The sequence below is a fragment of the Bubalus kerabau genome, chromosome 1 (genome assembly GCF_029407905.1).
Source record: "Bubalus kerabau isolate K-KA32 ecotype Philippines breed swamp buffalo chromosome 1, PCC_UOA_SB_1v2, whole genome shotgun sequence".
Taxonomy (NCBI): Eukaryota; Metazoa; Chordata; class Mammalia; order Artiodactyla; family Bovidae; genus Bubalus; species Bubalus kerabau.
In genome coordinates, this window is record NC_073624.1 from 170375939 (window position 1) to 170398104 (window position 22166).

The following is a 22166-nucleotide window of genomic DNA, read 5'->3' on the forward strand; positions in this document are numbered from 1 at the left end:
GCATCAACAGGGGCTGGGAAGACCTCACATTTCACTGCCTCAAGGAACATGACATGAAGCCACATATGGGTCAAGAGGAGCTCCAGGAACGCTGGGGTGCACAGCCCCCCCACCCCCCGGTAGAACTCACCTTTATGGAGGATGCCCTCCATTGTCCTTCAGGGTAGCCCACCCAGAAGCACACCCTCTCCACTCGATGGAGAAGGACACCAGAGGGTTCTGGACCCCAAACCTCCACCTTCTGTCTTTTCCCTGGGCTCTAAGAATCACAACCAAATTCTGCTTCTAGACTGAACAACTCGGAGGGGACACTTGCACTATCCTTGGAGAGCCCCTTCTCCACTCCCTCACCCAGAGTCTGTATGATACCAGCAGTATGAAGGAGTAGCTGGCCCAGCTGCCTCTAGGGCCAGGCAGGAAACCCAGGCAGGGAGGCCAGCCAGCACCAGCCTCGGAGGGGAGATGGGGAGAAATGGGAGTCAGGTTCTTCCTGGGACACCGCTCCACTTGGTGCTGGGCAGCCACTGCCCCTCAGGGTGGGTCCAGGCTCTCCAGTTCTTCTAATTGATCACAAGAAACCGGAAGTCTGAGGCATAGCCTGGGCCCTTTTTAACCTCACCTTGGTAGAGGGGAAAACAAGGAGACAAGAATGCAGGTCAGAGTCTCTGCAGGGATAAGTGGCAGCCAGAGTGACCAACTGTCATAGTTTTCCCAGGACTGAGGGGTTCCTGGAACATTGGAACTTTAATGCTAAAACCAGAACTGCTGCTGCTAAGTCGCTTCAGTCATGTCCGACTCTGTGCGACCCCATAGACGGCAGCCCACCATGCTCCCCCGTCCCTGGGATTCTCCAGGCAAGAACACTGGAGTGGGTTGCCATTTCCTTCTCCAATGCATGAAAGTGAAAAGTGAAAGTGAAGTCGCTCAGTTGTGTCCGACTCTTAGCGACCCCATGGACTGTAGCCCACCAGGGTCCTCCATCCATGGGATTTTCCAGGCAAGAGTACTGGAGTGGGGTGCCATTGCCTTCTCTGAAAACCAGAACAGTCCCAGGCAGATTCAGACAGTTCATATCACCCTGGGTTATGCCCTTGGACAGAGGGATTTAGAGCATTTCCTAAAGGAAATGTGTAGGGTTTAGGAGACCAACAGGGCTAGATCAGCATCAGGGGGTGCTCAGCCCAAGCATAACCACTCAGAAACCTTTTTATGTCACCTCCCCATGCCCTCACTACAAACTCCATTTTTTTGCATATATAGTCATTATTTAAACAACATTATGGTCCTACTGCAAAAACTGTTTTGTAGCTGACATTTGAATTGTGATTAGAAAGAATTTCAAATTGTCTTGTGAAGCCTGGATTTGGCCCAGGAATGCCAGCTTTGCCCTGATGTCCCACTGGTGCCATTGTACCCAGAGAAAGCTGGGCCTCCTGCTTGGCCAGGAGAGGGTGTGTGCCTACGTGGGATGAGCGGAAATCTGAGATTGCATCAAGCACTGGATGTGGGATGGTAGTGAGTGGGGGGCAGCAGGCCCACCCCATGGAGGCTTTATGGTCTAGACTGGTGATGATAACACCTGCATGACACTACCCAAGTTCAACCTGTGCCAAGGAATGCAGTGTTTCAAGCTCCATATTTCAGATAAGCATCTCCTCAGAAACAAAAGGGTACCAGATTCACCCTCACTCTCCTGCTGCTCTGTGCCCTGGAAAGCTGGCCTTCATCTGGGGTCCCAGGCCCTCTGACTTCTAGTTGGCTCTAGAAACCAAGCAGGAGGCCTGGAGTTGGGGGGTGCAGTCAGGATAGCCATCCTCTCCCCCACAAGGCCTTCAGTTCTGTCTGGCAGCCTCTCCCACAGCTGCCCTCTCTGACACCTGCTCTTCCATCAACAATGGTTAACCCTTAAAATTGTTTTTACTCTATATTTCCTAAATGAATATATATTTCTTCTGGAAGAACAAAGCTATAAAGATTTATAATTAGCCCTATTTTTTTTTTTAATTAACTTACAATTATAAAAGAATACATGAGTTCACCCTTGTGGCAGACCTCTTTTGGCAGGGGAGAGAAGGTGAAACAAGTTCCCCAAGGAATTCCTCAGCAAAGTCACCTCTGTGTTGGCCTAGCCTGTGCTGAAAGGGTGGTCTTGTCTTTCCTCAGAGCTGCGGTGTTGTTGCGGGGCGGGCTGGGGTGGGGGGTGGTTGGAGTAGAGACACCTGGTGGCCAAAACTTGAGCTGCAAGTTTTGAGCTCCCCCTTACCCATGCCCTAGCCAAACTTCTGAGGCCTTCCTACCCCAGGCCCTTACTCTGAGGAAAGAGTCCTACCTCACTTTCCCTCCTGGCTCAAGGTTTCGGCTGTCCCTGAACTCCCGTCCCAGGTCAGTCTCTTAGACTCTCCCCATGGGCCTTTTGTACACCCCAGTCATCAGCTCAGTTCAGTTCAGTTGCTCAGTCACGTCGGACTCTTTGCAACCACATGGACTGCAGCACACCAAGCTTCCCTGTCCACCACCAATTCCTGGAGCTTACTCAAACTCACGTCCAGTGAGTCGGTGATGCCATCCAACCATCTCATCCTCTGTTGTCCCCTTCTCCTCCTGATTTCAATCTTTCCCAGCATCAGGGACTTTTCCAATGGGTCAGTACTTCTCATCAGGTGGCCAAAGTATTGGAGCTTCAGCTTCAGGAACAGCCCTTCCAGTGAATATTTAAGACTGATTTCCTTTAGGACTGACTGGTTTGATCTCTTGCAGTCCAAGGGACTCTCAAGAGTCTTTCCAGCACCACAGTTCAAAAGCATCAATTCTTTGGCGCTCAGCTTTCTTTATGGTCAAACTCTCACATTCATACATGACTACTGGAGAAACCATAGCTTTGACTAGATGGACCTTTGTCGCCAAAGTAATGTCTCTGCTTTTTAATATACTGTCTAGGTTGGTCATAGCTTTTCTTCCAAGGAGCAAGCATCTTTTAATTTCATGGCTGCAGTAACTATCTGTGGTGATTTTGGAGCCCAAGAAAATAAATTCTGTCCACATCTGTTTGCCATGAAGTGATGGTACTGGATGCCATGATCTTAGTTTTTTGAATGTTGAGTTTTAAGCCAGCTTTTTAACTCTCTCCTTTCACCTTCATCAAGAGCCTATTTAGCGAAGAAGTTCCTCTTTGTTTTCTACCATAAGGATGGTGTCATCTGAATATCTGAGGTCATTGATATTTCTCCACCCCACTCACACCCCATCCGCATACCCCAGCCTATCAGGAGGGAGGTGATGAAAGGTCAGTGGGTGACTACCTGCCCCCCCCACCAGGTCTGATCTCATCTCTTGCTGCTCCTTGTTCTCCTCACCTCAAATCTGAGCTGAGGCTCAGCCAGCACCGAGGCAGGGTACTCCATCTAAGTCATGACATCTGGGTTGTCTGGCCCGTGCTCCCTGAACCCCATCTGCTGTGGAGACCACTCAAGGTCCCCCTAGAATCTCATGCCTTTCCCCAGATGGAGTGATGCCATGCAGGGCTCCCAGCTCCAAGCACTTCCCTAGCTTCGTGGACATGCCCCTGAGGCCTGGGAAGCAGTATATTCCACAGCTGTGGGCAGGGTTGGGTCTGGGCAAAAGGAGCCAATATCAAGGTTTTCTTGGCATTTCTGCTCCCAGAAGAGTACAAAGAAATAAGTAGGAAGAGGTCATCACTCCAAGCTGTCCAGGGGCCACAGCCCAGCTGGGGCAGTTGGAGACTGGTGGAAAGGTCCTTGATGGAAGTCCCTGGGAGCAGGTGACAGCCCAGTCAGGACTTCTGCTGGAGTCAGAGAGTGGCTTTCATCATACCATGGACCCTGAAATCCTCTCTAGGCTCTGGAAGAAATGTCACAGCTGGGAAAACAGCTGAACAGGGCTGGTGGCCAGGAGATAGCAGGTACCTTCCATGTCCCCCAGAACAGCCACAGGACTCAGAAGAACTGTGTATGGGGTGCAGGAGAGCAGATCTTTGGGCTGTTTGGGAGAAATCAGATCAATGAGCAAATCACCTGACTTTAAACGTTGACTTGAGGGTGAAAAAAAGTGCAGAAAACGAAGCCCTGTCTGTGTTTGCTGTTTGCAAAGCCAGGGTAAGCTCCCTGCTGGCCACAGGGGTCACTCCTCGAAAGAGCTAGCCATGGTGATCAGCCTGGGCACTAGACAACCAGCACTTACCAGGAGTGGGCTCAGGGCCCTGCTCCACCAGGCCCTGTGGGCTTCTGGCTCCAGCTACCCAGGCTCACCCTTCTGGAAGCACAAGGACAGGGGCAGGCTGGGGAAGGGATCTATGGTCTCATATACTCCCTCCTGAGAGGGACCAAGTTGAGTCTCTTGATCCAGACCAGCCCCCTGGCTCCTGGCTTTGTGGCTTTGGTCAGATTGCTTAATTTCACCAAACCTCAGGGCCTCCTGAGCTGCCCCCACCCAGACAGGTCCTGGACAAGGTGAGACCAGGAAGGGGCTCCAGTCAGCAAGACCTTATGTGCTAGGGCCACCAGCTACCTAATTGTTCCCCTGAACCTCCTCTGGATCCCAGTTCCAACAGGTTGAAGGAATTAGGGTTAGACTTAGTTGCAAATGACAAAAGTCACTTCAGAGCGCCTCAAGTGAGGCACAGGAATTTATTGAGCCCTGATATTAAGAGGCCTAGGGAAAGATTGTGGCTTCAGGCTGAGATGAAACCGGGGGCTCCAAAAATATGTATCTTTCTCCATCCTAGGGATTTGCTTTGCTCTGGGTCCTTTGCTGTCAGAGAACCTCTCCCCACTCAACCCTGAAGGTGACAAGAGGGTTCCTGGCATCACCAGTCTACCCTCTAGCCAGCTGGACAAGGGATAAGCTCATCTTTTCTGTTGACCTCCCTCATGTCCATAAGCAGATTGTCAAGGGGCCAGCACGGGCCACACATTGATCCCTGAACCAACACCCAAGTTACCTATCGGTTATGTGGCCAGCCCCAGGCCACTGTCCTCCCAAAAGTCTCCCAGGGACTGGCCCCCAAAGCAGGGCAGCACTGCAGATACCTCTACAGGGGTCCTAGCATTCATGCCGTTCACCAGAGGGAGCTGTGAATTCCTGGGGAGGATAAGGGACAGATGTGGACCCTGCTAGGACCTCAGGGCTCCTGGTGTCTTGGTTCTAGCAGAGGGCTTAATAATATCACCCTATTCCCACCTCAGTTACAGAGGGTGGAGGTCAGTCTGGGGCAGAACAGCCTCATCTCCCAACTCAAGTTCTAGCCCTCAGCCACAGGATCTTTGCACATATCAGTACCTCCCTTCTTGAGTCTGTTGACTTCCTCTGGCAACTGCCCCGGCTCTGTACTCACTTGCAGCAGCTGGAGTCCAGCCCCTGCCTAGTTCCAGGCAGCCTGGCACCCTCCACATCAGCCAGGTCTGTCCCCTCTCCCTATATCCCACCTGGAACTGCCCAGCTCTCTGTGACACTGGACTAAGTGTCTGCCTCCCCACCACTTTGTAAGCACCAGGAGGGCCCAAGCTAGATCTACTTTTACTCATCTTTAGGTCCCTACTACTAGGACAGGCACGAAGCCTCCTGCTCAGGAAAGAGGGAAGGAGTGAGTGAAAGTGAGAGCCCAATGTGGAGGGGGAAAAGCACATGTGGCAGCTCCTGAAAACCACCTGTTTTCCAGCAGCTTTACTCCACCAACCCCCTCCTCACTGTTGCTCAGCCTCAGTTTTCTCAAAGGTCCTATGGGTACAATAAACACATCCTCCTGCCAGAGCCTGCAGAGTCTTGTGACGCTAGAGACAGATTACATCAGGAAAACTGTTCTAGACAAGACGTAAAAAGCTTCGTTTCCCTCCCCTCCCCTCCCCCCAATACGACTGAAGAGTATCTGTTTAGAATTTCAGAATTTTTTTTTTTTAAGTAAAATAAAAAACACCAGATGGCCTCAAAGTACTCAAACGTTGGGCCAGTTCTCGTGACCTTCCTCGGGAGACCAAGCTGAAAATGCAGAAGGGAGAGGAAGGGAAGGCCAGGAACTCAGGCTTCGGTGACTCACTTTGGGGCCAGATTACGGTTCCCGAGATTAGACCGGCCGAGCGCAGGCCAGCTGCTCCGAGAAGTGGGCCAGCACACCTCCGGGACTGGGTGGCTTCCTAGGCTCCCCCAGCTTTGCTCAATTCTTGGGGAATCCCGGCCTCCGATTTCCGGCTCTGCAGTAAATCCCAGGTTCAAGTTCTGACAGCGCCCCCGCTGCCGGATTTTGGCAAAGTCCCACTCCATCTCTGAGCCTACCTGTGCGCTGAGAGGGATCCAGCACGCAGAGGGACTCACACTCGAAACGCGGTTTATTATGCGGGACATAGGGCTCTGTGACTTACACTTGATTAAATGACTCCACATTACATCTCGGGAGGTGAGTTTCATTGCTATGCCCATTCTACAGACGGGGAAACTGAAGCACAGAGCGACTCAGGCCCCTGCGTCTCGATCTGAACTCCGTAAGCTCGCTGCGACCACCAACCTGTTTTCTGCACCCACGTGTTACACCCGGGGAGCCGCCCCTCGCCTGCGGCTTGCAGACTCCCTGGGGCCGGGTGCCCGCCGTTGTCACGACAACCGGCGGCCAATGGGGAGCGGACAGGCGGGAAGAGGCCCCGCCCCGCCCCCGCCCCTGGCGGCGGGCTGCCACTATAAGGGCCCGAGGCCCGGGCGCGCAGGGGAGTATCGGCGGTTATCGGCGAGCGGAGACCGGGATCCAGGAGGGGTGCGAGGAGCAGCCGAGATGTGCGGTGAGTGCAGCTCCCACCGCCGCGGCGGCCGCGGGCTCCGGAGTCCCAGCCTCTCACAGCCTGGGCCCGAGAGCCGAGTGCCTGGGACTGAAGGCGGCGCGAAATGGGGGCGCCGACTGAGGAGGGGCTCTCGCGGACTGGGCCTGCCGCCGAGTTGGTCGTCCCACTGCGGGGTGAAGGAGGGGGTCGCCTCACCCCAGTCTGCATCCCACAGCGGGGAGGGAATTGGTCCTGTCCTGGGCCCTCGAAACACAGAGGTGTGTTTCCTCTGCACCTCATGTCCAGTGAGGAAAGCTCCCCCAAGTCTCCCACAAAGGCGGCCAAACGCAAGCTAGCGTGCTCCCCGGGCTCGGGGTGCCCATCCCGCCTCTCCATCTCCAGCAACTGAGGGGAGGCGACCACACCTGCTCCGCCCCGGTGGTGTGGGGAGCGGCCCCTGGTGCGCTCGGGAAGGGCCTGCGCGTCCTCCTCGCGTCCCAAAGTGAACTTCTTGTCCCTAGAAGGGTGGATTCCGTATTGTCGCCCCTTTATTGCAAAAGCGCTCGACGAGGCGCGGGGAAGGAGCAACACCAACCCACGAGCTTCGAGCGGAATCTGGGAGAAGAAGCCCTAGACTGGGAGAGGGCTGGGGCCCCCCACCTCTTGAGTACCGCGGTGACCCCTTAACGGTGGGGAGGGCGGCCCGGCCCGCCGCGCGCATCAGCGATCCCTTACTCTCCTTGCTGGGTCGCCTCCCTGCTGGGGACAGGGCTGAGAACTTCTGCTGGGACAAAAGGTCACTGTGCCTTTTTTCTTTTTTTTTTTCAATTGAGTGGGATTCAGTTACCCATTTCAGTCTCCTGTGGGTGGAGGACCTGTTGGAACGTTTGAAGCCATGAAAGGCCTCTGTCTGACTTTGCTGAGGGCTACTGGGGTGGAGTGTGCCAGCGGTGAGCTGTGGGCCAAAGTCTGTACAGGCCTTGTTTCTGAGGCCAGGCGCTCCTGTAAAAGTGAAAAAGGACCGACTGACGGAGGAGCAGGCAGCCGACTTTTGGGATGCAGCCTGCCCCAGGCCAAACAGACATCAATTTAAATTCCATAACTCTCAGCAAAAATGTCAAGATTCCTGGGCATCATTGGTATTGTATATAATGGGCTGCCTGTAGGCCATTCCTGGGAAGAGAGAGAAGGCAAAGGTGGCAATTTTGCCAAAAGGCTTTGGGTTCCAAACTCCTTAGTGTGACATTCAAGGCCCTTGGCCCCCTGGTGGTCTTAGAGCCAGACTGGTACACTGAGATCCTCCCACTGGGCCTGCCCCTCTAGCATGAGCAGCTTCTCCCTCCTTCTTCCTCTCAGATGCCCTTCTGCCCTTACAACCACCTTAACTTTCCATCTCAACTTTGGTTTGTAACTAACCCATCAGGGCTCCACACTGGTACACCCCACCCTCCAGCCCTCAGTGAAGTCAAGTCTTGTGGAATTCCTGCCTGGGAAAGTTGTTACCTTTTCTTGTAGCCAAGAGAAAGTCTTAGCTGGGCGCTAATGTGTCTTTTCAGAGAAGGCAATGGCACCCCACTCCAGTACTCTTGCCTGGAAAATCCCATGGACAGAGGAGCCTGGAAGGCTGCAGTCCATGGGGTCGCTGAGGGTCGGACACGACTGAGCGACTTCACTTTCGCTTTTCATTTTCATGCATTGGAGAAGGAAATGGCAACCCACTCCAGTGTTCTTGCCTAGAGAATCCCAGGGACGGGGAAGCCTGGTGGGCTGCCATCTATGGGGTCACACAGAGTCGGACACGACTGAAGTGACTTAGCAATAGCAATAGCAATGTGTCTTTTACATATTTCTGATTCTTGTGCAGAGGAAGCTGTCCTGGGCTCGGAGCTTACAGCAATAGTGGGCTGGAATTGAACCCATTGGTTTGGTTTGTTAGTGTTTTTTTGGATTATTTTATGGTCTGTATATATATGGCAAGTGATACTGGTTCTCCTTTATGTTTGTTTTCCTTTTGTAATGAACTTGTTTAAGTTTTGGAACTTTTGTCAAATTTATAGAAAAATATTCAAGAAATGATTGTGCGTTTGATACCAAGATAGTGCAAAAATCACGAAGGTGCTCCTGGAATAAACCAGTTACCCTCTTTACTTTACATTCAGGGAAATTGAGGCCCACGGAAATCTGTGCACATCTTTGAGCAGTTGTTTTCTCTGGACTGGCTGTGGCTCCACTGGGATCTGCCACCTTGAAGCCATCTCAGAGCTCAGATCTCTGGAGCTGGTTCTGCAGGGGTCAGCAGGAGTTGAATTAGAGGTCTTTCCTTATCAGTTGCTGATGACCAGGCTCACAGTGGCTCCTGATCCCCCTTCTCTTTGCTGCTTCTCCCACAGGAAGCTAGACCCAGTTGTAGTTGACCCTTCGCGCACTATGCAGATGACACTCAAAGTTTCAGTGAACTGAGAAGTTTAGCCTGGCAGCCCCATGCCAGACCAGCAGACAGACATCTTTCTGTTTGGTGCAGAAGCAGAAACTTTTTTTTTTAATTACTGTACTTACCAAGCTACACAATAGGGAGATTTCACATAGTTAGGTAGGATTTTGACTTCCCTTGAAAAAACCCAAAGATGAGCAACTCTGAGTCCATGTTTCTGAATAGTTTACAGTGGCCCCTGGAATGACAGGTGCAGACTCCCTTGTTCTCCCACGCTGACTCAGCTGCCTCACTCACAGATGTTACCTGATGGCCCCCATGCAGTCTGAGCTTGGGACCCCAGCATAGTGGAGACAGGGACACTGACTTTCCCAGAAGAGAGGGAGGGACCTGGGACAGTGCCACAGGCCTGATTTCAAGAATGAGCTCTGCAGAGAGAAGAGGGTGCTAGGCATACCAGACTGAAGGCACAGCATATGCAAGGGCATGGTGGCATGCATGCGTGGGGATTTGACAGAAAGAATTGCATGTCCTGTCTGTGAATTCTTAAATCTTCGCTGTCCTTCATATATATGTCTGTTTGTGCTCAGTCATGTCCGACTCTTTGCAACTCCATGGACAGTAGCCCTCCAGGCTCCTCTGTCCATAGAATTTCCCAGGCAAGAGTACTAGAGTGGGCTGCCATTTCCTACTATAACCATATATGTTTAGTAACCTTTTTGTGGGCCATTATTCATCCTACTACAGTTGGATTCTTGCTTTCAGATGCTTTCCCTAAGAATAGTCCAGTATTGCCGATTCCACATAGCCACAGATTGTCCAGATAGCCAGAAGCATATTGACCAGAGGGCTCCTGGTCAACACCGAACTCCTCTGGTCCCAGCACTCCACTCTCAAACTAGAGCCACGGCAGTCAGAAGGTGAACCCGGGCATCAGTTAAATATCCCTTCCTTCACTGGCATCATGCTACATACCCAGTTGGACCAAGTAGTTTTCATACTTTCTCTAAAAGTCAGTTCCCATGTCATATAGATAATGTGCATCTTGCTCTCCATGCATGTAGGTAATACCCTTTTCACCTACCTCTTTCTGCAAGACACAGGCATGGTTTTATTCCCCAGAATCAAGGCAGGCCAGGACATACACACACACTACACACACCATCTGCACAGGGGTCTTTCAGGAGAGTTTGTCAGGTGCTTATGGGGGTTTGCTTGCCTCTTGTCTTAGCTGAGGAAACAGCAAGTCAGGGAGATTACTTGACTCAGGAGAGCTCATCTTTCTGTCCCAAAGTTCTTTCGGCTCTCAGAACCCTGTCATATTTGACACTCCCTTCCTCCTTGTAACAGTTCAGTTCATGAATGGATACCTCAGAAGAGACTGGGCTTGAGTTGACAGAGCACAGACTCGGGGGTCAAGTCACCTAGCTTGTTGCCTCTCCAAGTTACAGGAATCTTGAGAAACAGAACCCCCTACCCAGTGATGTGCAGATAAATGTTAAACAACTCTTTAGCTCTTTAGTTCATCAGTTTCTGTGGTAAGAATACTCTTACCATGGCTGATTTCAAGTAGGTCATCAAATATGAGGTCCCTGAGCTTAGCCCTGGGAAGAGATGCACACAGTTGGTCCTTAGGAGCCAGTCTTAGCAGCTTCCGAACACCAGCGCCCCTACCTGTGGGACTTTTCTGGCACTCTCATGTGGAGGGCTGCAACGAGGCCAGCAGAGCAGGGGCTCTGCACAGGCTGCTACCCTCGTCCTCCTCCTCCTGCTCCTCCTCCTCTCCATCATCATGCCATTTCCCCTTCAGTCTTATTCATCAGGGGTTTCCCGAGGTCCAAGAAACCTTCTGAAGATTTTGTGATATAAGATTAGCAAATGGGGCTTTTTAAATTGAGTTTACTTTTATATTTAGCAAAAATTTGCTTATAAAAGAATAGGAACTTGAAGTTACAAACACTCTTGGGAGAAAGTTCTGAAGGTATATTAGATGCAAAGCCAAGTAATTTCATCTAGTCATCTGCCTCTTTAATTTTCAAAGGAAATGTTTCACTGTAAAGAAAAGAAAAAAAAAAAAAAACAGTTTAGCCAAATATGACAGTTTGAACTTTTTTCTTGAAAGTTTTTCAGTACAGAGTATTTATGTGTTGCTTCCCCTTTGTATTGGTGAAATGGTGAAATGCTAATGCCACAGGGACACCACGAGTTTTTTGTTAAAAAGAAAAATGCCTTGCTCACATTTACCATGGAAAGCAGAGTCTCCTATTATTCCAGGGGTTCGAGTGCTATAGTAACTTTAACCCTGAGAGTCCCGAGGAGGCCTGAAGTAGAGTAAGGCTGTCCCCAGAGGAGCCAACCCCCTCCTGACCCTGAGCCAGGCCTGGGGGCTCCTCTGCCTCTGCTTGAGGACCCAGCTGTGGGATCTTGTGCTTCCTTCACACCTCCGTCTTTACTCACTTTACTCTCACTCTGCAGGGAAGCAGCAGGAATTGTCCTCCCGGCTTCATGAATAAAGTAGCCTCCCCTGGTCTGCATGAGGGAGGCCTGGACATCCAGAGAGTCCAAAGCCCCCTCTCGCAGCCCTTGCTCTTGGCCTGGTGGCCTCCATCCTGGGGGGCCTCACCTGGACGAGTATACTCCTACCTCCCCTGGCATGCCACACACACATACACATCTGACACTCAAGCACAAACTCACACACAGGTACTCACTCACACAATACACACCCAACACACATACCTGACACTCAAACACACACATACTCTCTTACACATATACACACACCCCACACACACCACACACACACAGGAATTCTATGAGGCAGAGATCTCACTGGCCGTGTCTTCCAATTTAGGACTCAGAATATTATCTAATCTCTATGAGGCTCATGGACTAAGGACATCAGATGCTTCAATTCTGAAAAGCATTATTGGTAGTAGTGGAAAGAGCAACCTCTGACTGGAGGATGCCAGCCTGGCTGAGTGGTGACATAGCCCTAAGGGAGTAAGCCCCTACCCTGTGTGAGGTACAGGTGGTACTCTGTCTGGGACTGTCCACCCTCAATCATAGGGCAGTGCTTTTCATTGAGAAGCTGACCCTTGGAAAGATGGAGACGTTTTCCAAAACTATAGCCACAGAATCAGAATATGGACCCCAATCCACCCTCTGTGAACTTAGGCCTTCTTCCCTGATTGTCCAAGCCCCAAATGACCCCTTTCCCCATCTGGTACCCCTACACTCCAGGGGTGGTAGGTTCCAGAAGTTCAGTGATCCTAGTTCTGGCTAGAAATCTAGAGACATTGCCCCTCCATCTGGTCATTGTTATAATAACAAATTCACTTGAAGGTTTGAAGCACCCCTGCCTTCATGTATAGACCTCTGTGGTGCCTTTGGTCCTGAGTCCCTAGATAATCTCTCAAGCCGTATTTGAAGGGAGCATTAGAATTTGCAGACCCCCAAGGTGGACTGGGCCAAGGGGTCACAGTTCCTCTCAAAGGGCTTGTATTCGCAGACCCCCAAGGTGGGCTGGGCCAAGGGGTCACAGTTCCTCTCAAAGGGCTTGTCTGTCTCGCATCACATGTACAGTCTTTTCTGGAGTCCTTCTATGTTTATCTGTGTTTTTCTCCCTTTAGAACCTTTTCTCACTCTTCTCATCAGTTTTAAGAGTGGTACCCTGAAAACACAAAAAACCTTCAAATAGTCAAAGCAATCTTGAGAAAGAAGAATGGAAATGGAGGAATCAACCTTCCTGACTTCAGGCTATACTACAAAGCTACAGTCATCAGGACAGTATGGTACTGGCACAAAGATAGAAATATAGATCAGTGGAACAAAATAGAAAGCCCAGAGATAAATCCACACACCTATGGACACCTTTTCTTTGACAAAGGAGGCAAGAATATACAATGGAGAAAAGACAATCTTTTTAACAAGTGGTGCTGGGAAAACTGGTCAGCCACCTGTAAAATAATGAAACTAGAATACTTTCTAACACCATACAAAAAATAAACTCAAAAATGGATTAAAGATCTAAATGTAAGACCAGAAACTATAAAACTCCTAGAGGAAAACATAGGCAGAACACTCTCTGACATAAATCACAGCAAGATCCTCTATGACCCACCAGAGTAATGGAAATAAAAGCAAAAATAAACAGTTTGGACCTAATTAAACTTAAAAGCTTTTGTACAATGAAGGAAACTATAAGCTAGGTGAAAAGGCAGCCTCCAGAATGGGAGAAAATAATAGCAAATGAAGCAACTGACAAAGAATTAATCTCAAAAATATATAAGCAACTCCTGCAGCTCAATACTAGAAAAATGAACAACCCCATCAAAAAGTGGGCCAAAGAACTAAACAGACATTTCTCTGAAGAAGACATACAGATGGCTAATAAACACATGAAAAGATGCTCAACATCACTCATTATCAGAGAAATGCAAATCAAAACCACAATGAGGTACCCTCTCATGCCAGTCAGAATGGCTGCCATCCAAAAGTCTACAAACAGTAAATGCTGGAGAAGCTGTGGAGAAAAGGGAACCCTCTTACACTGTTGGTGGGAATGCAAACTAGTATAGCCACTATGGAGAACAGTGTGGACATTTCTTAAAAAACTGGAAATAGAACTGCCATATGACCCAGGAATCCCACTGCTGGGCATACATACCGCACCGAGGAAACCAGAATTGAAAGAGACACGTGTACACACCAATGGTCATCGCAGCACTGTTTACAATAGCCAGGACATGGAAGCAACCTAGATGCCCATCAGGAGATGAATGGATAAGAAAGCTGTGGTACATATACACAATGGAATATTACTCAGCTATAAAAATGAATACATTTGAGTCAGTTCTAATGAGGTGGATGAAACTGGAGCCTATTATGCAAGAGTGAAGTAAGCCAGAAAGGAAAACACCAATACAGTATACTAACACATATATATATGGAATTTAGAAAGACAATAACAACAACCTTATATGCAAGACAGAAAAAGAGACATAGATGTAAAGAACAGATTTTTGGACTCTGTGGGAGAAGGCAAAGTGGGATGATTTGAGAGTATAGCATTTAGACAAGTATATTATCATATGTAAAATAGATGACCAGTGCAAGTTTGATGCCTAAAGCAGGGCACTCAAAGCTGGTACTCTGGGGCCACCCAGAGGGATAGGGTAGGGAGGGAGGTGGGAGGGGGTTCAGGATGGGGGGACACATGTGCACATGTGGCTGATTCATGTCAATGTATGGCAAAAACCATCACAATGTTGTAAAGTAATTATCTTCCAATTAAATAAATTTTTTTAAAAAGACCCTAAAAAGCTGTTTGGAGGCTCTGGATGCCAGGATGGCAGAGTGGGCACAGGATATACCCTGAGCTGCAGTGGTTGGGCCAAGGCAGCCTCTGCTCCAGGACTGGGCATTTCTCCAACCAGCTTGGAGGGATTTTGCCATCCCTCTTGGGCAAGAGAGGGAGGTATGTAGTGAGAACCAGCCTTGCTGTGGCTTGCCTTTGCCCTGTGGAGAGGGGGCTGGATGGGAAGAGAAAGCTGGAGTCAGAAAAAGGAGTGTCCCATGGAGGGGTTGACCTTCTAGGGGTCAGGGGAGGGTGTATCAGGATGGCCTGGACCCCACCAGGGAGTTCTGAGTGTGTCCATCAACAGCCAGGGGGGCATCTCCCCACAGGCCAAATCCCATCTGCTATTTCTCATCGCTTGGGATAGGATTCTGAGACAGGTCTTATGCTAATTTGGGGGGCAGCAGTGTTAAGCCACCTGCAGTCAGGTACACCTAGCTGTGAATTACTCAGCTCTTTGGCCTTGGAGCCAGAAATGCCCTGTCTGTCCGTGGGAGCCACAGCCTGAGCATAGGCATTGTGAGGTTTAGATAAAATGAGATTGACGCATGGGAAGGCTTCATAACTGATCGTAGTAATGGTTGTGATTTACTTTGCAGCCCCTTCTGGGATCCTTCCCCAGGACGTGGTCCATTTATCTAGACGGCTGTCCACTCCAGCCCTAGGATGCTCATAGTACATGGTAGCTGGGGGTGGGTGTTGCTGGGGCATATGTCTTTGTGCTTGATTGTCTTGGGATTACCACGGGAGCAGTGCCTTCCTGCCCTGGTGAAAGGAGCTAACACGCAGGGACATCAGGCTCAGCACTACCTACCTCTCTGGCCTTTCTGTCCCGTGTTTACACGTTGGGGTTCTCGCTGCTTGTGCATTGAGAGTGGCTGTCTCCAGCCCAGCTCAAAGGTCACCTTCTCTAAGATCAACTCCCTAAACCCGTTCATTTATTGATGCATTTATTCATTCAAAAAACTAGTTATTGAGCATCTAAAATGTACCAGGCTCTGCTCTGGGTTCCGGGCAATGAATAAGCAATGGATAAGACAAATAAACAAGACAGGTGTGGTCTCCATCCTCATGAAGGTTATAATCTGGAAGGGAGTCAGACAGAAGACAAGAAGGGAAGTGCTATATGAGAAATAAAGGGCTATGTGACTTTTTAAAAGTTGGGAGAGGGGACAGCCTACAATAGGCCAGGTGGGTGACCTGTCAGCTGGCACCTGCAGGATGAATTGAAGCCACCTCTTCAGAAAGCCAGTCCCAGAGTCCTCTGCCCCTTACCCACCTCTCAGCATCTGGCCTCTCTGCCTGCAAATCTCCTGAGCGGGGAGGGTGGTCCCTGTGTACCACGTCCTCTCATGACTCACCCTGCAAGGCCCCCTGACTGGTCCGTCTCAGCAGCACCTAGCTCAGTGATGTGGCCCCTGTGGGTCAGAGAAATGTGTATGGGATGATTTACATCTTAATCAAGTTGTCACCAGATCACACATTTGGTTTAACCATCATTTCTCCAAGGAGAAAGCCAAAAACAAGTAACAGTAAAATGGTACTATTTTCCTTGTGGTTTTATTTAATCATTTTTCAAGAGCTTCTTGTATGCCCTGTGCATACCTGCATTTGTGCCACATGCTCCCCAGGAGGAAGAAGCTCCTTGCCTGCTCAGTTTTCACAGACACAGACACGACTATGCAGCAGATACTGTTCCTGTTGCTTTACAAAGACTCCTGTGAATTCTCTCAACAACCCTGGGAAGCAGGTGCTGCCATCACCATGCTCCCCTGGGAGCTCAGTGACTTGCTCCAGGCCACACAGACAGAACAAGGGGTGGGCTGGGATTTGACATCAATATTTGGCAAAGGCAGCAGGTGGTAGCTGCTACCTTCTGTGCTTCTCACTGTCACAGACTAGTGAGCAGGCGAAAGAGGAGTCACTCAGGTGGCTGTCTTTTTCCATATGAGACTGGCTGTAAGACAGTGCTTTCTCCCTTGCTGAGGCTACTGTTCCTCCAGGTGAGCAGAGCTGGGGAGCTACAGTGAGGTCAAACTGGGCTAGATGACAATCTACCCACCACTCTCAATATATATAGCAGCACATGGTAAAATACTATATGCAGGCAGACGGCTAAGTATCCTGACTGTACAAAAAGGACATATGCAGTGGAAAAGAAATGTCTACCTTTTGTCCAGCATCCTCATCAGAGGCCCCTGGGTCTCCCAGAAATATTCTACGCGTCTTCCTGCCCCACCTTTACACATACTCTGCAGGCCACTTTTTCGCTTGACACATCTTGGAGATGTAGCTTGTTTTCCAAGAGAACACACAGCTTTCCCTTATGCTCTGTGTAGGGCTGCCTGCCTGTGGCCCTGCAGTGGCCGTGTGTGGCTGTGCCATCACTTACTTGCGCCCTGCCAGGCATCAGGCTGTCCCCAGTCTTCAGCTACTACAAACAGCTCTGAGCAATGATCTTCATACGTGCACACTTGAATCTCAGCACAGATATCTGCTTAGATACATTCCTAGAAGCGCAGAAGCTTGATCACCAGATGTGTACATTTTAATTTGAGAGATTGCAAATTGCCTTCCAAGAGAATGCACAAATTTAAACTCTTATTGTCAAAAACTGGTTGATCTTAACTGATTTCATAGGTAAAAAATGGATTCTCTCTGCAGCTCTTAGTGCTGATGGAAGGGATTCCAGAAGGGAAATCAGACATGAATAGCAAGCAAGATTCCTAAGCAAGAAGCTTTGTATTATATTTCATTATTTTTAAAACAGTAAGAGCCTCATGGAAGTGCTGGTTTATTCGCTCTCATCTGGTAGCATGCAGGGAGAGTGCAGCCAAGAGCAGAGGAGAGAAACAGTGCTTAAAAGAACTTACTGAACACATGTTGGTATGCTAGAGATTTCATGTTAAAAGTTAGATTTATGCCTTCTTGCGCAAAAACCTTGAAAACCACTTCTTGGCAACCCCTCTCACCACAGTAATCAACCAAACAGTGTCTGAGTGGCTGCCAAGCCTCCCAACTGGGTGTGGACACAGCTGGTGCTCCTAAGGGCCAGGACCCTTCAGCCGTTCCAGCTTGTTCCAGCCCATCAGGGACTGTGGAGCAGCAGTCAAGGCAGCTGCAACCAAGGAGGCTATTGCAGATCTCAGAGCCGGAGATGTATATGTGCCTGACATGAGTTCAGAAGTAAAGTGTGACCCAGAGGAAGGGGAATTACAGGGGGGAATTGGAGAGCAGAGCCGTACAGCACTCTTTGGGAAGAGCATTTTGGATTTAAAAGAACTGGCCTGTGGGTGGGCCTTTGTGTCATTTGCAGTGGCTGTTAGCTCTGTTTTGTGAGGTGCAGGTGTAATTCTAGAACAATTCCCAAGGTGCCAGGAAAGTTTCGCAGTTTAAAAGATACAAAAATGGTTTAGTGAGTTGCTCCGTCCTTCATATAACCATCTCTCATAGCTATGTGCTCTTTACATTGACTGGAATTTCACTATATCCCTCCAGGGAACTTCCTGCCTTTTTTTTTTTTTTTTTTTTTTTTTATGAAAAGTTTTACCTAATCATAGATTTTGGTGATGGCTACACAACTCTGTGAATATACTTAAAAACCATTGTATTATACACTATTTCAAGTGTATAATATTATGGTATGTAACTTAAGAGAAATGCTGGGCTGGATGAAGTACAAGCTAGAATCAAGATAGGAGGAAGAAACATCAACAACCTCCACTAGGCGGATGATACCACTCCAATGGCAGAAAGTGAAGAGGAACTAAAGAGCCTCTTGATGAAGGTGAAGGAGGAGAGTGAAAGAGCCGGCTTAAGACTAAATATTTTTAAAAAACTAAGATCATGGCGTCCACTCCCATTACTGCATGGTAAATAGAAGGAGAAAAGTGGAAGTAGTGACAGATTTCCTCTTCTGGGGCTCCAAAATCATGGTGAATTGTGACTGCAGCCATGAAATCAGAAGACGATTGCTTCTTGGCAGGAAAGCGATGACAAACCTAGGCAATGCCTTGAAAAGCAGAGACATTACTGATAAAAGTCCATATAGTCAAGGCTATGGTCTTCCCAGTGGTCAGGTACAGTTGTGAGAACTGGACCGTAAAGAAGGCAGAACGCCAAAGAATTGATGCCTTTACCTGTGGTGCTGGAGGAGACTGCTACAAGTCCCTTGGACCGCAAGATCAAATCAGTCAATCTTAAGGGAGATCAATCCTGAATATTCACTGGAATGTCTGATACGGAAGCTCTAGTATTTTGGTCATCTGATGTGAACGGACAACTCATTGGAAAAGTCCCTGATGCTGGGAAAGATTGAGAGCAGAAGGAAGATAAATGGCTGGATGGCATCACTGGTGCAATGAACATGAACTTGGTCAAACTCCGGGAGATGGTGAGGGACAGGGAGGCCTGGTATGCTGCAGTCCATGGGGTCGCAAAGAGTCAGACATGACTGGGCAACTGAACAACAAAAACATATGATTTGTATCCCAACGGTGGTGGTTTAGTTGCTCTGCTGCTGCTAAGTCGCTTCAGTCGTGTCCAACTCTGTGCGACCCCATGGACTGCAGCCTACCAGGCTTCTCCGTCCATGGGATTCTCCAGGCAAGAACACTGGAGTGGGTTGCCATTTCCTTCTCCAGGTTTAGTTGCTCAGTCATGTCCAACTCTGTGCAGCCCTGTGGACTGTAGCCAGGCTCCTCTGTCCATGGGGTTTCCCAGGCAAGAATATTGGAGTTGGTTGTCATTTTCTTCTCCAGGGGATCTTCCCAAACCAGGGATTGAACCTGGGTCTCCTGCATCGTAGGCAGATTCTTTACCAACTGAGCCATCAGGGAAGCCCCTGTATCGTAATAGAGCTGTTAAAATTTTACACTAAAAAGTAACGGTCTTTTTTTATATTTAAGTAAGTTGACAAAAATGCATCTTCTGGCCAGACATGTTTAGGTTTGAAGTGTAGGATAAATTGTGAGCTCTTGAAGCACAGATGCTTAGCTGTGGAAGTGCTTCTCACCTGACCTAGAAGACAAAAATAACTGACTACCAAAATTATCCTTGGACATTTTTAAAAGAAAACATCTGTAACTGCTCAGAAAGCACACTGCACATGTTTTAAAACATAAATCCTGCATCTTAATACTTGTGTGCAAATATATCCTATATACAGTAGCATAAAGTACCTAGAAATGCAAAATATAATATTTAGCACTGTATAATTTTATCATCTTTTTTTGACTGTGTCTAGATTAATTTTAGCAAGTTAAATTTCATGTGATGTGGCCCTTGTTACTGCTTCAGTTCAGTTCAGTTCAGTTGCTCAGTCGTATCCAACTCTTTGCAACCGCGTGGACTGCAACATACCAGGCCTCCCTATCCCTCACCATCTTCCGTAGTTTGCCCAAGTTCACATTCATTTAATTGGTAATGCTGTCCAGCCATCTTCCCTGTCCATCGCCAGCTCCTGGAGCTTACTCAAACTCATATCCATCGAGTCGGTGGAATATAATATTTACTTAATTGAAGTTTAATCATTCATTCAATTATACAGTATTAACTTGAATATAATCTAGAAACATTACAGAAATATCACATGAGTGGTTTGCTATATAGTTATTATCAGTCCTCAGTTATATGCAGGCAGGTTGCCCTCTCCAAGGTTCATCTTTGGCAAATTTTTTCTCCAGTTTTATTGAGATATAGTTGACATATAACATTGTGTAAGTTTAAGGTGCACAACATCAGTTCAGTTCAGTTGCTCAGTTGTGTCTGACTCTTTGTGACCCCATGGACTGCAGCACACTAGGCTTCCCTATTCATCACCAACTCCCAGAGCTTGCTCAAACACATGTCCATCGAGTGGGTGATGCCATCCAACCATCTCATCCTCTGTCATCCCCATCTCCTCCTACCTTCAGTCTTTCCCAGCATCAGGGTCTTTCCAATAAGTCAGTTCTTTGCATCAGTTGGCCAAAGTATTGGAGCTTCAGCTTCAGCATCAGTCCTTCCAATGAATATTTAGGACTGACTGGTACACACCATAGTGATTTGTATATGTATATATGTATTGGTATGTGTTGTATATGTATCTGTTTATGTATATACATGGGCTTCCAAGGTGATGCTAGCGGTAAAGAACCTGCCTGCCAGTGCAGGAGACATGAGACATGTGGGTTTGATCCCTGGGTCAGGAAGATCCTTTGGAGGAGGGCATGGCAAAACCCACTCCAGTATTCTTACCTGGAGAATCCCCATTGGCAGAGGAGCCTGGAAGGCTACAGTCCATGGGGTTGCAAAGAGTCAGACATGACTGAAGTAACTTAGCACGCATTCATGCATGTATATACATACTGCAGAATGATTACCCCCAGTAAGATTAATTAACATTCATCACCTCACATAATTAAAATTTTTTCACTGTGATAACAGCATTTAAGATCTACTGTTTTAGCAACTTTGAAATATACAATAGAATATTATTAACTGTAGTTGCCATGCTGTACATTACATCCAAAGAATTAATCTTACAACTGGAAGTTTGTACCTGTGGACCGCCTTCACCTAATTCCCTCACCCCTTAACCCCTACCTCTGGAAACCACTAATCTGATTTCTTTATTCATGAGTTCATTTTTTTAGATTCTATATATAAGTGAGATCATACAATATTTGCCTTTCTCTGTCTGATATAGTTCACTTAGCATATTGCCCTTAAGATTCATGCATATTGTCACAAATGGCAGAATTTCTTTCTTGTTTATGGCTGGATGATATTCCATTAATATTACATATATATATTCTACGGTTTCTTTGTTCATTCATCCATCAATGGACTCTTAAGTTAATATAGATTTGTGGCCATTTTATTCAGCATCCCTGGTGGCTCAGACAGTAAAAGAATTCACCTGCAATGCAGGAGACTTGGGTTCAGTCCCTGGATTGGGAAGATCCCCTGGAGAAGGGAATGGCAATTCACTCCAGTATACTTTTCTGGAGAAGTCCATGGACAGAGGAGTCTGGCAGGCTACAGTCCATGGGGTCTCAAAGTGTCGGACACAACTGAGCAACTAACCCTTATTTCCTTACTTAACACTATTCCACATGCATTTATTGAACAAGGACCATGTGCCAAGATACAGTAAGAAATATAAAGATAGAAGCACCTGCCTGTGACTTTGTCAGGAGATTTAGCTGTCTCACGATATAAGAGTACTGGGCAGCCACCAGAGCAAGCGAACACTTCTGGCCAGGGCCCGGATGAGCCTGCCCCAGAAGGTGGGGTTGGAGCTGAACTGTGAGAGAGGCAAGTTTTTCCTATGTAGGGCAAAAGGACAGAGAGATGATGTTTTGGAACACTCCCAGAGCAAGACAGACACAGACCTAGGGTTCATAGTCTCAAGCACTGGAGTGGAGGAATTTGAAAAGAACCAACATGATGACTTTTTTCCTATTTGGGAAAATCTTGTTTTGATATATGAATGCTGAAAATAAAGCCAAACAAAATCTTCTTGACTGGTAGGACTTCCTTGATGATAAGGATTCTCTGTGGGGCCAGGAGATGATTTTATGCTTGCTATTCATGACCAAGAAACTCACGATGGTGTGATCACTCACCTAGA

The 22166-nt window shown here is 48.2% G+C and overlaps 1 protein-coding gene and 1 non-coding gene across 2 annotated transcripts in view; one reads left to right on the forward strand and one right to left on the reverse strand.

Annotated features, from left to right (window-relative positions):
* The first annotated feature begins 6687 nt into the window (after nt 1-6687).
* GFPT2 (glutamine-fructose-6-phosphate transaminase 2) overlaps nt 6688-22166 on the forward strand; it is a 45397-nt gene continuing 29918 nt past the window's right edge. The window contains exon 1 of the mRNA XM_055539058.1: nt 6688-6782. Within this exon, the coding sequence (XP_055395033.1) occupies nt 6776-6782 (7 nt within the window). The 5' untranslated portion in view covers nt 6688-6775. The remainder of the gene's footprint in view (nt 6783-22166) is intronic.
* TRNAR-ACG (transfer RNA arginine (anticodon ACG)) lies at nt 19318-19389 on the reverse strand. The gene has a single exon. It is a non-coding gene; the product is annotated as a tRNA-Arg (tRNA).